Raw genomic sequence first — 14,083 nt, 5'->3', positions numbered from 1 at the left:
GGGAAAGTGTGCAAGGTATGGGCAGCCACACTCGTGCCTAACCAATAACTGGTGATACGTCACCACCAACTCTTGTGACCTGCCAGCATGACTTGAGGCATGGTTGCTTTCTGCTGGTTCTGAACAGATGACCTTCATTGTCTTCACTACTGATTCAATAGACCTGACAGACATTAGCTTCTACATCTTCATTCATAGGTCTTCCAGGTTATTCCTCCAGTTCTCTTGGCAAGGCAAGGTTTACGAGTTAAGGGACCTTTTTCTCAGGCCAGCAATAGCCCAACAAGTGTTCAACTCAGTACCCATCTCACCTGCTGCTTCAGATGTATCAGATTGTTGAGATGCTTAAAAAACTTATTAGTAATACTGGTTAAAATTCACAAGCTTTGCAATCACCTCCAGAACCTTTTTGATCTGTGCCTGTAACTGTCTACTTTTATCAACTGAGAAAAGTAAGGCCTAATGCCTTCAAAGAGTAAGATATGTTGGTGCTCCAAGCTTATTACAACCAGGTATTCCACACTAAAACCTGACTTGTCATATTTCCCAAGCTTTGTCAAAAAGACATGGGCAATTCTTCCCAAGTTCAAGCAGCACCACTTTTTCTAATTCCCTTCCATGCCAGCTGAAGCAATGAATGATTATGACCTTACATCATGCTCATTCACAGCTTTGAGACTATATCCTTTCTTTTTTAATGAGGGCTTGCAATTTTCTTGTCATTTGGTGCACCTTAAATCTGAGGTACTGAAGAACATTATCTATATCTGCCTGAGACAGGTAATCTTAAATGCAAAGGAAGACCAGTATCAAGTTCAGAGCATTGCATATAAGGCTAGGGGGTCAAGACTGCTTCCAGTTCCCTAGATGTTAATTCTAATTCAAAATTTAATAATTTTATCCAAGAGATTTAAAAGCTACAAATCAATATGTACTCCTTGCAGGTCAAGGTTTATCATTATCAGAAAGAGGGGCAGCCCATTAGACTCTTCCTCAACCTCACAGGTCATATTTCATTTCTCCATGAGTATAGCACTCTAAGGCTCTTATGCCTAGTTGATTGGGTAGGTATGATTTAATTTGATGTGACCAGCCTTGAAAAGTATAGCCTATGACCTTACAGACAAGGTTCTGGTACATTTCATGACCCTTTTGTTAGTCCAAAGAGCTTTGATCTCTTGTTCAGTCACGATCAGATGGTCACATATCTCAGCAACCTGGTACAGTCTAATTTCAATAACACAAGCATCCCACCTAACCTACATAGCTAATCTGGCAATAGGAGGGACTGTGAAATCAAATTTATCAATTTACAGGATGTACCCACCTGCCAACCCTTCATTTCTTGTAGTGAGTCCAAACAACTGAGGAAATAATCTAACAACCACCAAGGGGGCCAAGTATTCCAGATGTATATCTGGCTAGGTGTAAGTGTTGCTATTCTTCATTTTGGAGTGTTTAAGGAATGCTGAACTGGCAGGATAAGGAATTCTAAATTAATGGGTGTAAAAAATAAATCGAAATTTTCATATTTAATCACGAAATTATTTTGTTCATTACCAAATAAAAATAAAAGCAGCACATGTGATTCATAAAAGTAACATTTTTTAGAAGGAAATTCTATAACCATACTGAAATGGTATCCTGAACAATAATTTCTTGTCAGATTATACCACACATCTAAAATAACTGGTTTGAGACTGAAAACTGGAAAGTCAGTTACTCAATGTCCTGAAATTTAAACTAATTATGTTTATGTTTATTACAAAAAATGTTATTGTTATAATACAATTAAGTTTGTTCATACTTACCTGGCAGATATATATATAGCTGTATTCTCCGAAGTCCGACAGAATTTCAAAATTCGCGGCACACGCAGTGGGCGGCCAGGTGGTAGTACCCATTCCCGCCGCTGGGAGGCGGATATCAGGAACTATTCCCATTTTCTATTCATATTTTATCAGTGCCACTGTCTCCTGAGGGGAGGTGGGTGGGCACTTTAATTATATATATCTGCCAGGTAAGTATGAACAAACTTAATTGTATTATAACAATAACATTTTGTTCATGAAACTTACCTGACAGATATATATATAGCTGAATCCCACCTTCGGATGGTGGGAAGAGACAGAATAGGATTTTTTGGGAAACTAAATTAGTAGATGATATACATCTTGGTTCCTCACCTGTTAGCATAGCCGACTTCGTGATTACTGTCACCAAAGTCTGCTTCTGCGTACTAGAGTTGCCAGCGAGGTAGAGACCTGTAATGCTGGTGCGCTCTAGATGATCTGTCAACGGGGGCGTGACCACAATGTGACTAGACCATATGACCATACTTCTGAGGGCAACGAAGCTAAAACCACCACCTGACCTAACCTATCAAAGTTAGTTCCATAACTTCTAGGCTAAAGAAAAGGAACGCGCCTCAAGCAACCAATCCTTCAAGTTAAAAGCAGCACCTATCCCTTTTCTATAGGATAGGATTCGTGTTGCTTGCTGCCCCCAATAATATATCTACGGATATGTATGATCCTAGCGACTTACAGATCTCAAATGTCGTCTTCACATCCCGTCGGGAGTGTGAAGCGAACACAGAGTTGCTTCGCTAAAGCGTGGCACTCAGGATGTTACTGAGTGTCATGCTTTGTTGAAATGCTTCCGAGGCCGCGCCCTCACCTCTTGAGCATCATATAAGAAAAAATCTCAAATCTTTATGCAAACATAATGAATGAGACTTCTTAAAAGAACTCCTTGACTATAATGCCAGGGTGTTCTTGGACATGAAGCAGTCTGGTCTTTTACGGAACACGCAGATTGTCCGTTGACCTCGACTTTCTATAGTTTTATCAAGATAAAACTTGAGAGACCCGACAGGGCACAGGACTCTCTAATGCCCTTGCCCAATAATTTGTGCCATACCCTTGTCTCCAAGCCTTCGGGTCAAGGGTTAGACAGGTTTTCGTTCTTATCAAGAACGGAAGGCTTAGAGGACAGACCGCATATGTCCTTTGTAAAGCTAAAACTTCTGATGATGGCTAAAACCTCACTAACCCTTTCTTGCCGTGGCTAGAAGCGGTTAGAATGTTAGCCTTTCTGGTCACATGTATTAAGTTCGCAGAAAGGATAGGTTCGAAATGCTTTTGGCATCAGAAACTCAGACTACGTCTAAGTTCCATGCCGGAACCTGCGATCCAGAGAATTTCAAGATCTCCCCAGACCTCAAAGATCGTGAAGCTTTGTTGTTTGACAGAACCGAATCTCTGAGCCTAGAGGCCGTCAACAACATATTTGCATATTCTACAATAGTTAGGACTTCTAGCTTATCTCATACTTCATACGGAAAGATAGAACCATAAAGAAATTCACAGAGGTCGAGGTCGAGGAACAGTCATTTCCCTTCACTATCTCCAGAAACGGCCCCCTCCGATTGAACACTGAAAATAGGCAGCACTGCTTTGCCTTGGCCAAGAGACTGCCATTAATCTTGAAGATCTTATCGCTTCTCGATAGTCTGAACGCCTTCAGACTCAGAGAGGAGAGATATTAGATACTTCACTAAGTGACGATGTTAGATTACACCGATTCTCTCGGGAAGGGTCTTTGGACAATTCTCTGAATTACATGACCTCTGTGAATCCAACCTCTTAGAGGCCAACATGTGGCGACTAAAGCTAATCCTCTAGGATCATGAATAAGGGAACAACTTAAGAGGAAGCTCCTTCGTCTTCAATATTACGAAAAACTTAACGAAAGGACGCCCTCAGTCTCTCCTCAACTTTCGACATACTTCTAAGTGAGGATTACTCAGACGTCAGTAGTTGTTGCCTTCGATCGAGAAGACCCGCACGGACGTGCACTAGTTTAACGAACCTCTTGAGGATCGTTATGTTCCGTGCCCAAGCCCATAACCAACTCTCTCTTCTTGAGCTATGAGAGAGCTGAGAAATTATCCGAGATGATTTGGGCCACTCGATCCAAACTCACCCTTCGAGGAACTGGAGAGCCGACCAATTTGGCTTCCAATTCTTTCAGACAATGTGCCAGAACATCTGTTCCTCTGTTCGGATGTCTGGAACCCTCTCGCTATCTACCGAGGTGATCCTCAAGCCGTTGAGAGAAAATTAGAATTATTACTAGATCTTTGATGCTATTCCAATTTCTTTGTGAGGAAAAATTGTAGAGGTCTGAATTGCTGTTGATTCAGGGAAAACAAGCTTCTCCAGCGAGGAAATGGTCCCCAGCAAACTCATCCATTCCCTCACTCAGCCTGCTTCCTTCCCTAAATAAGGCTGCGCTTTGCATAAGCAGGAGAGCATTATTATAGTGCTATGCCGCGGTAGATTCGTACAGAATTCTGTTACCGTGCGGTAAACCCGCACTGAACAAGTATAAGAGATATCTTGTTGAAATTTTCTAAGTAAACGGAAGGCATGTTCATTCATGATTACTAGAAATTTCCTCAACCCGAGGCTAAAATCCATGATTGTAGGGCAGAGAGACGGCTTATTCAGCCATTCCCGCAAGGGAAAGAGACATAACCAACCGCGCATGTCACCGAGCTAGCCGGTACTGCGTAGATCACAGTAACAGCAGCCTTGTTCATCGTCTCGCACTATCTGCCTGAGTTGCCAGCTACTCCTTTTACGAAGGGATAGGTATGAAATTATCGAGCAAAAGGAAACTCTCAAGCAGCCTATTTAAACGAAACAGAATTCGCTAAATACAGAAGCTGAGTTGGTGTTGTCGTAACAATACCTGAAGAGTTGTTCTTACTCCGAAAACTCTTGGAAGGTTGAAGGGAGTGTCAATTAAATACATTAGAACAACAGTTCTTTCGGCTTCTATCCGCAGAGGTAAATACGATATGCGTATATGACTTGACCCATGCGTTAGCAAAATGACGCAAAGATAAACTACGTAAGTATTGTAGTAATTTGAACATCGAATTCTCTACTACATCTTTCCTCGACGAGGAAGAGAGAAAGAAAGGAAAACGACTGTCCACGTTCTAATGAATGAGACTTTTTAAAAGAACTCCTTGACTCTTTGCCAAGACTCTTTGCCAAGAAAAGGGAGTAATATTCGAATAGAGATCATCAAGAGAGAACCGAGGATCGAAAAGGACCGTTCAATGTTCTTATGATATTGGACATAAGACTTCCTGGATCTAGTCTACAAGTCTTTTTCTTACTCCCCGGATGAGCCTCTGAAAATGAATGAGAGCTCTTCCGAAATTTGTTAATGAGTTTATCCGCTTAAACGATCAAAACGTTAAAATCTATGTCAATGAGAACTACCCCATTTATGAGGGGTCCCCCACTTAATTGACAAAACGTTTAGTATCTTGACAATGGGGAAAACGTCCTTACTTGACAAAACTATTAGCACTTTGCTAATAGGGGAAAACCCTTTAGCATGACCGAAAGTCACCCAGGAATCCGAGTATATAATCTTCCCGATTCTCAGAGAAATCGATGAAGAGGAAAGAGGGATCGAAGAAAAAATTCGGGTATGTCTCTCCGCTAACTCCGAATCCTTTTTTAAAAAATTTCTGTAAAGGAATGTCCTGTGAGAGTCCTGAAAAAACCTCCTCTTGACGAGCGTTTAGAAAGCGTCAAGCATCCTAAGAAACGTCCTGAACAGCAAATAAGACGCCTTCTACAAGTCTTTTCTCTCGCAAAGCGTCCTGCCTAGCTTCCACCGAAGCGTCCTGGCGAATGTCCACAAAAGCGTCCTCATAAGCGTCCTGCCGAGCGTCCTCAAAAGCGTCCTGCTTAGCGTCCTGGAAAGCGTCCTCCTGAGCGTCCTCAAAAAACGTCCTGCTTAGCTACGAGCGTGTCTGAGCAGAGAACACCAAGTCTTCTGAACGACGTTTCAGAGAGGAACTCATTGAGCGCCCTGATGCATGCAAGGCCCGCCAAGAGGCGTCCTGGCGAGCGACCTTGCCAACATCTCAATGTTATGACGAACCGCGTTTTGCGTATGACGTTGAATATTTTCAAGGGACGTCCTCATGCGAGTCTCCATGGAGAGCCGCACGCTGCTCCTGAAGTGTGTGAACACTAAAGGAAGACTTATGGCTTTCGTCTTCAAGACGGGCCTTAAAGACCTTCAAACTTCTACAAAGACAGTGGCCGCCTGTGCGACAACTTGCGTCTTAGTAATGCAAAAGAACATCTCCAGAAACGCACTCAGCAAAGGAACGCCGAGCGTCCGAAAGACACCCTCGCAAGGTGCTTGCCGAGCGTCCTGGAGAATGTCTCTACTTATAGGACGTCGAGCACCTCCAAAAGCTTCCTCACGTCTAAATTGCCCTTCTTATGCCGAACCAGAGACATAAGTTGTTTGACTGTGCAAAGCAGCTTGCCGGACGTCAAACTTATCAGCTTGCTTTTTCGAAGTAAAGCGAACGTTACATAACGTATACGGAGCGCCATGAGGAGAGGAGACGAATACTGAGTTGCTCCTCCAAAAGGTGGAATCTAGAATGTCCTTGATTACCAAATTCTTTTGGAATGCTAGCGAGATTGAAACAGCTCTAACTTCATGAGCGTTCACTCGCAGGAGGCTCAAATCACTCTTCTGGCAAGATGAATGAGCCTCCTTAATAATGTATAAATGATGTATAAATGAGCGTTCACTCGCAGGAGGCTCAAATCACTCTTCTGGCAAGATGAATGAGCCTCCTTAATATGTCCCTTAGGAAAAGAGCCAGTGCATTCTTCGAAAAGGGTAAATGTGGTCTCTTACTCTTTCATCCTCTCGTGACGAGAGAGAGGACGTGAAGCGTCCTCTTCTCTAAAAGCTTCTTTAGGAGGCGCGAGTCCTTCCGAGAGCTCCAACCCCTGTGTGGGGAGGACGCCTCGGAGGACGAGAAGCAATCCTTCAAGATTCGTGCACGTGCTCGATCGGCCTGGGAAGCGACAACAGGACCTGCCGAAAGGAAGCCAGATCAGCATGAAAAACCCGTAACCCTCCTTCGGCTTTTGACATGCCCTCTCCCTGGTTTTCCTGGGAGTCCGACAGAGGTCTAGGCCTAGAGGCGTTATGGGGCCGATCTGACGTTCCCTCCTGACGAGAGAGAGGACGTGAAGCGTCCTCTTCTCTAAAGCTTCTTAGAGGGCGCGAGTCCTTCCGAGAGCTCCAACCCTTGCGCGGGGAGGACGCCTCGGAGGACGAGAAGCAATCCTTCAAGATTCGTGCACGTGCACGATCTTTAGCAGCCTGGGAAGCGTCAACAGGTTCTGCCGAAGGGACGCCAGATCGGTGGGGAGCCCCCGTAACCCTCTTGCGGCTTTCGACATGCCCTCTCCCTGAGTCCTGGGAGTCCGACAGAGGTCCAGGCCTAGAGGCATTATGGGGCCGATCTGACGCCCCCTCCACAACACAAGGGGCACTACACTTCACAACACTGATTGGAGAGCGAGCACTTTAGTCTAAGATTACTTGATGTAATCCTCTAGCAGACACTTCTTCTAGGCCCGTAAGCCATACCACAGGGTTAGGCAAAATAAAATCTACAGGAGGTTAGAAGGTTCATTATTTCTAACTTCTGTTTACTGTGGAGGAAAACTCCTGATTCTAACCCGCTCTAAAATGCGTACATGAATCCTACTTCTTCCGTAATCAGTCACACATTACACTAATTACATTGAACTTATGCAAAGAAAACATGTAAACGTCATATATACTAAGCGAGTGTCTACCGAAAGTTCCGGTAGCCTCACCTTACCCCATGCAGACAACAAAGTCTGAAACTAGGCTAACTAGCTTCAGACATCAAATGCAATGAAAAAATTTACGATAGCGTATGCCTAGCCACAAATCCCAGTCAATAATCGAAAGAATAATTAGGATACTTAAGCGGCTAATGAAGTTTCAAAATCCTAGGCGGAGGTCTGTAAACAGTTGTTTACCGACCGGCGACAGAAAAAATATGAATAGAAAATGGGAATAGTTCCTGATATCCGCCTCCCAGCGGCGGGAATGGGTACTACCACCTGGCCGCCCACTGCGTGTGCCGCGAATTTTGAAATTCTGTCGGACTTCGGAGAATACAGCTATATATATATCTGTCAGGTAAGTTTCATGAACAAACCAGTAGACATGAGATACATGCAAAATGTATAAACAAAAGAGATCTAGCTACAAACATCATTAGTATAGATTGATATTGTTGATTTCCTGTTTTAGTACTGCCAATCTAATTGTCTGCTAGTGAAAAAATGCAATAATTTGTTCATCATCTTCCATTGTGCCACAGAGCCCATCAAACCTCAGCTGATTTTCCAATCCCTTCCCTTCTTTATGTTTTTTTAGCCATTTATAAACAACTTTTCTATCAACAGTGAGACTTTGGTGAGTTCAGTTTTTGAAATCTTGGCTCGGTGTAATTCTAATGAAACTCTCCTACTGGCTGTTGAAGTTTCCAATAGTGATCAAACAGCTTCTAGCTGATATGTTTGACACTTTTTTCTGATAAAGTGATCTTACATATTTTTCTTATCTAATCTCTAACCACAAGCATATTTAAATGTAATGGAAACTTTGGTGTGTTCATTATTTTCATTATGTAATCAAGTGATGAACCATGGAATTGCAATATAAAATTTGAGCCAACGGTCAAGCACTAGGACCAAAAGGTATAAAAAGGATTGCAGATGGGGCCAAAGGGTTGCTTGCAAGAACCTTAAGTAATGCCTACAGTGCACCATATGAGGTTCACTTATGGCACTATCCCCACATGGGAAGGTGGTGAACTACAGCATTCATCAAATATGATTTTTTGTTAAAAGTACTTAAACTACATATAGTACAACGTTATTTAATGTTTATTCTCCATTTTTACTAACACAATTAGTGTAACAATGAAAAACAAATTGTATAGTGAACAACATCTCTTCCTGAACAAGGTCTCAAAATGCTTTGACTACAGTATTCTCTATTATCAATAAGTATAACTTTCACGTTATTTTGTCATATTACAGATTTGACTGTGACTGTTACAAAATCCTGTGACTTTAGAATGAAATCATTTTTAATCATGTCTCTTCATTTGTTGTGAGGTAAGTTTCCTTTCAATCTAGCTTAGTTGCCATAACTGTCTAAACAAAACAGGCATATCCAAAGCTTGGTTATTTTCCGTACCCATAGGTGTAAATATGGTTTTGGGATGCAATGGTTTTGCAATGATATTGTAGAGAGCTCTTTCCATAAACACTTTAGTCAGAATTACTTTACTTATGGCCATAAAAGAATTATTTCAGTCTTACCTGTGGATAAAATATTCCATTCATCACAATCATAGGGAGACATACGATCATCAGGATGGTATGGACAATCATCATCTCCAACCACAAAGAGTAATTCTGAGTTTGGCAATTTTGAAATTTGAGAGCCCCATGTCCGTCGAATGGCATCGCGCTGCAAAAAGTGGTCACGAGCAGATATAACACCTATGATAAGGTGTTTGGAAGATACCTTACCTGAAAATATGCAGTGTGCTATCAATCTTAACATGTTAACAAATCAATAAACATAGGTAATATTGATGCAATCTTTTTTTATTAATTCAATTATTGAAAGGTATAAAGTTGGGGAAAGGGTAACACTTTTGATGTCAGGAAAAGTCTGAGGATAGGATACAAGAGTTGGTTGAGGACTGTATGGGTAACATTGAGCGTGATTGGAAAAAATGTTTGATAATGAACATATATGGCCAAAAAAATAGAAAAGAATGTGAATCTGGCTAGTGAGGCTTGGCGAGTACAAAAGGGAGGTTGTGCAAGGTGATTTAAAAGCAAAGATCAGTGACAAAGAAAGAGACTACACTGCTAATCAATATGGAGTTCATGGGGGTAAATAAGGATGGAAAGTCTTATTTAATTGTGCTTGAATAAGAGTTCATTTCGGGAATATGTACTGCACATGGTTTCCAAAGCTTATTCATATTACACTTAGGGAAGAGACAATGGTGATGACAACAGTTTGTTAAGTGTACTGAGTCAGTACAGAACAGATGGAATAGAAAGTTGATGAAGTGATAAGAAGAGGATTAAAAGAGAGGTGGAAGGAATATTTGAGAAGTACTTAAAATCCACATAATAGGTCATAGAACCTACAGGGAGCACTACTGTATTTTATTTTTATGGGTAGGATTAAAGAGGGTTACAAGAGGGGATAAAATTCAATGAGATGGGATGAGAAAATGACAGCTTTAGTGCTGAGAAAGACAGATTATGAGATACAACTGTATGGAAGAAGAGAAGATCATGCAGATTATACAAGAGAATATATAAGATTATTGAGAAGAAAGCAAGAGAACAGGATGAATATGAGCAAGAACTACAAGATATATAAAATAATGCATAAGAAAATATATGCACTGAGAAAGATTAATGAACAATTAGATCTCAGACTAAAGGATGTAAATGGAGTGATGCTGTCTTAAATTAATGAAGTTCTGGGTCAATGCAGTAAACAGTACATACATACATATATGTATCAGAGCTTTGTTGAATATAAGAAATAGAAGAGAGGGAGAGTTAAAGGACACAGGAGTGACACAGGCCAGTTTAAGCTTGAGAAAGCTTGTGGAAGTGGCTGTTACAAATAAGGTAATGAAACTGTTGAAGATAGGGGAAACAACAGGAGTAGAAGGAATCGTGAGAAGATGCAATACGATGGTCCAAGTGTGACTGAGGAGCTGATCAAGCTGTGTAAGGTATGTCTACTTAAGGAATAGCAACTCCTTTTGATTTCATGAATTCAAAACTAGCACTAAATCCACTGGACACATTATTTTTTACATTTGTGTTTATATACAAAAGGTATTAAAAAAGTTTTCAGCTTTACAATCCAAAAACGACCCATGGCAAATTTTGAAGTTATGAGCTACTTACCAACATCTTTTGAAACAGCACCTAGGTATATAAAGGCAAAAGTAGCTGCAACAACAGCTCCACCAATGAACAGCCATCTGCTGTCCATGCTTTCATCTTCCCTGAAAAATCAACAAAGGAAATTAAACATTATACAAAAAGTTTCACAAATACAACTGTCTTTCTTTCATTGATCTTAAGGGCAAATTCACACCACATTACAGAATTGTCACTGTTACCCTGACTAAAGCAGAGACACCCAAAAGGATAAAGTTCTCCCTCACTAAATGTATTACAGCTTCTATTCTCAATGAGCAATGTTGATTGTTAAAGTCAACTGGCTGGAGCAAAAGAATCAGGATCACCTTGTTAAGTAAAAATATGGCTATTTTAATTGAACTGTAATAAAGAATTGAAACCTACAAACATTATCCTCCACATCTCTCAACAGGAGTGACAATTAGGAAAAATTCAGTAATAAAATTAATAACTAAAGAAAAATTATTTAATTAGACAATTACTTTTTGTGCTTTCCTACTTCTACATCAGCGTACTACGAGTAATATATGAAAGGCATGTTTGTAGTATATCTAAGAAAAATGCAAATCACCTTAAAATCTGTTAATTGTCCTTATTGAAATACAAAATTACACCTTTCACATATAGCCATAAAGGTTCCACTGAGGCAATAACTAAGATGTTTGATCAACACAAAGATGGTCACATCTGCAGTCCTTTCCTCTGCAAGTTGTACAGACAGAGAAGTGGATCAACCAAAATGGGGGAACATGGAGCAGCTACATGGCCATCCATGACCCTGACAATGGCATCAGTCCTCTTTCTTCATAATAAGAGAAAATCTAGTCAAAAAGTCTCCTAGGTAGCATACAATGCACAGGACAAAAAACAAAAAGGAACAATGGAAAATTTTGGTTGTAATAATCTAAGCTACAGCACACAGGGAGGTAGCAATAAAGCACATCTGCACACAAGAAAGCAGCAGTAGGAAGAAGGGATGGCATGTGTGAGCAGATTGTGGGTAATCCCCCCTACCCCATTCTCAAGCAGTTAACGTACCTTGCTATTAAAGCTTACAGCCATTCCTGTGTGTGCTGAAGGATAAATCCACATAAGAAAGGTGTTGAGTTTTTATCCCTGCAGGAACAAACTTAGTTATTCCACCTGGTCTGCAGGAGCCAAAAAGGATCATTTAAATTGATAATAAGCTAGGATAAATTTTTATTTTATTAAAATCACTCCCATGAGCTCTGTATTTAGAATATTAACGGTAAATCTGCAAGAGATTTTAGCACAATTTTCATATCAAGCATATTGAGGACACACTTAAGTTTGGTATTAAAGTAAAATAATATTGTCCCAATAGTAGTTTGTGCTCCCATTGGAACAAACTACCAAAGAGTAAATTTAATAATTTTTCACTTGTATACCACAACCAATCCCATGAGCACCATGTTTAGTATCAGCCCCAGGGAAAAGAATGATAAAACATGACAAATTTTATAAATACCTCAGTAACATTGAATTTGCAGCAGATTTTAGTATCATATGATTTTCATATGATGCATAGGCTTTGGAGACTTAGGCTATGAGCACAGCATAAAATCTCCGGATTAGGTTGTGGTATTGAAATAACGATTAAATTTTGCTTATAACCATTATCCCATGTTGGACTTGAAAACATAATTTTCCAACACTTTAATGTGTGCTTTGAACTTTCTTGACATTCATTGCGTTCGTAAATGATCCAACCAACCATACTCAACCTAACCTGACCTAAGGTACCCAGTTCTTACCCTAGTCTAGGGTGAAAACATCCCATAGGGTAAATGACCGAGCGGTGACATAGCGGCCACCGATCCTGGAATGCGCCCACCTTCCCGAAAAAGTACTGGAATTCACTGCCATGAACATCAGACAAGAGTTGTGGCCCACTATGGCAGCACACCAAGACCTCTAAGTTCCTCTCAAACTAAGTGTTTTCTCCTAAATTACAAAGTGATGGCATAATTCAAGCACTTTTTTGTGAAATGGCCGGCCGCGTTCTAAGAGAGATGGTCTCTATGCCATCGTTCAGTCATTTAAACAGTAAAACTTTACAATGGTTGGGTGGCCTGATTCCTACCAGTCACCGAACAGGAAAGGTTACCGCCTTTTAGGGGGTCCAGCCCCCAGCCAGGTCAGGGCACATTGCCCTAAGTTAGGTTGGGTAAGTAAGATCTGGTTAGGTCGGGAGGCAGCATTACCTAGCTAGTACTAGGTAGTAGGAGAGATAAGGTCTACTAGGGGAAACAACCGGCTGGACTAACTGATCCAGTTTTGGCCGCGTGTGGATCCACCCTCCGAAAAAGTGCTTTAACACATCCTGACACCAGAGATGGGCACCAGTCACGAGTCATCAGTGGTGAGAGCAACAGCTCGAGATCTCTACTCTCCTTTCGAAGTAAGTAATTTCTCCAAAGTTAGTAATTAGGGTCATATTTTTAGATTAAACAGAGTTTAACGAAAGTCTAACCATATGCAGTGCAAACATACCTCCATGACGCTTTTGAAATTTTTACTTAAAACACTAAAAATTTAGAAGATTGATGCCATCTTGATGTTTACGGAGTCGCTTGTGTCAAAATAGTAATATAGACTTAAATCAATGAAAAGTGCACGCAAAAAAAAAAATAATGCATTTTTTGTCATAATTCACTAATCCGTTGTCTGCTCGGCGATGGTTTTAGCAGCCAGATGTACAACAAGGCTGGAAATATTGGGTTGTATCTAATTTAGAAATATCTTTAGTTTTTTCAGGGTTAATTTGGTTGCAAAAAAGGGATAATAGACATGAATTAAAATAAACATTTTGAAGTAACATAAGGTAAAGTTAAACTAAATAATGAGTAAAGTAAACAATTAAAGGAATAAAGCTTTGCACCTCATAAACAGTGTAGTGTGCCCACAACTGTGTTTGTGGAGTGAGCAATTAGGAACCAGGAACTGACTTCGCTGTCAACAAACTCTCAATGTAGTTCAAGAGCAATTTGGAAGGAATTGCGACCAAAATGTGTATAATTACAATTAAATAAGCACTGTGGAGTTTCAGTTGTGATGGCAGTAAGGGTAAAACCACCGATTAAAAGGTAAAAATTAATTTCAGTTCAAACCATGACCTCGGGAATAAGAAGTTTACTTTC

The 14,083-nt window shown here is 40.6% G+C and overlaps 2 protein-coding genes across 2 annotated transcripts in view; both read right to left on the bottom strand.

Annotated features, from left to right (window-relative positions):
- LOC135207228 (coiled-coil domain-containing protein 103-like) overlaps nt 1–14,083 on the bottom strand; it is a 132,000-nt gene that overhangs the window by 97,593 nt on the left and 20,324 nt on the right.
- Nucleotides 1–14,083, bottom strand: part of LOC135207128 (UDP-GalNAc:beta-1,3-N-acetylgalactosaminyltransferase 2-like) — a 43,059-nt gene that overhangs the window by 27,647 nt on the left and 1,329 nt on the right. The window contains exons 2-3 of the mRNA XM_064238720.1: nt 10,905–11,005; nt 9,276–9,488 (exon numbers count right to left, since the gene is read on the bottom strand). Coding sequence (XP_064094790.1) covers nt 9,276–9,488; nt 10,905–10,992 — 301 coding nt within the window. The 5' untranslated portion in view covers nt 10,993–11,005. The remainder of the gene's footprint in view (nt 1–9,275; nt 9,489–10,904; nt 11,006–14,083) is intronic.

Source organism: Macrobrachium nipponense, chromosome 32, assembly GCF_015104395.2.
Source record: "Macrobrachium nipponense isolate FS-2020 chromosome 32, ASM1510439v2, whole genome shotgun sequence".
NCBI classification, from domain to species: domain Eukaryota; kingdom Metazoa; phylum Arthropoda; class Malacostraca; order Decapoda; family Palaemonidae; genus Macrobrachium; species Macrobrachium nipponense.
The sequence above is the reverse complement of the archived record's forward strand: the minus strand, read 5'-3'. Positions and strand labels throughout refer to the sequence as shown.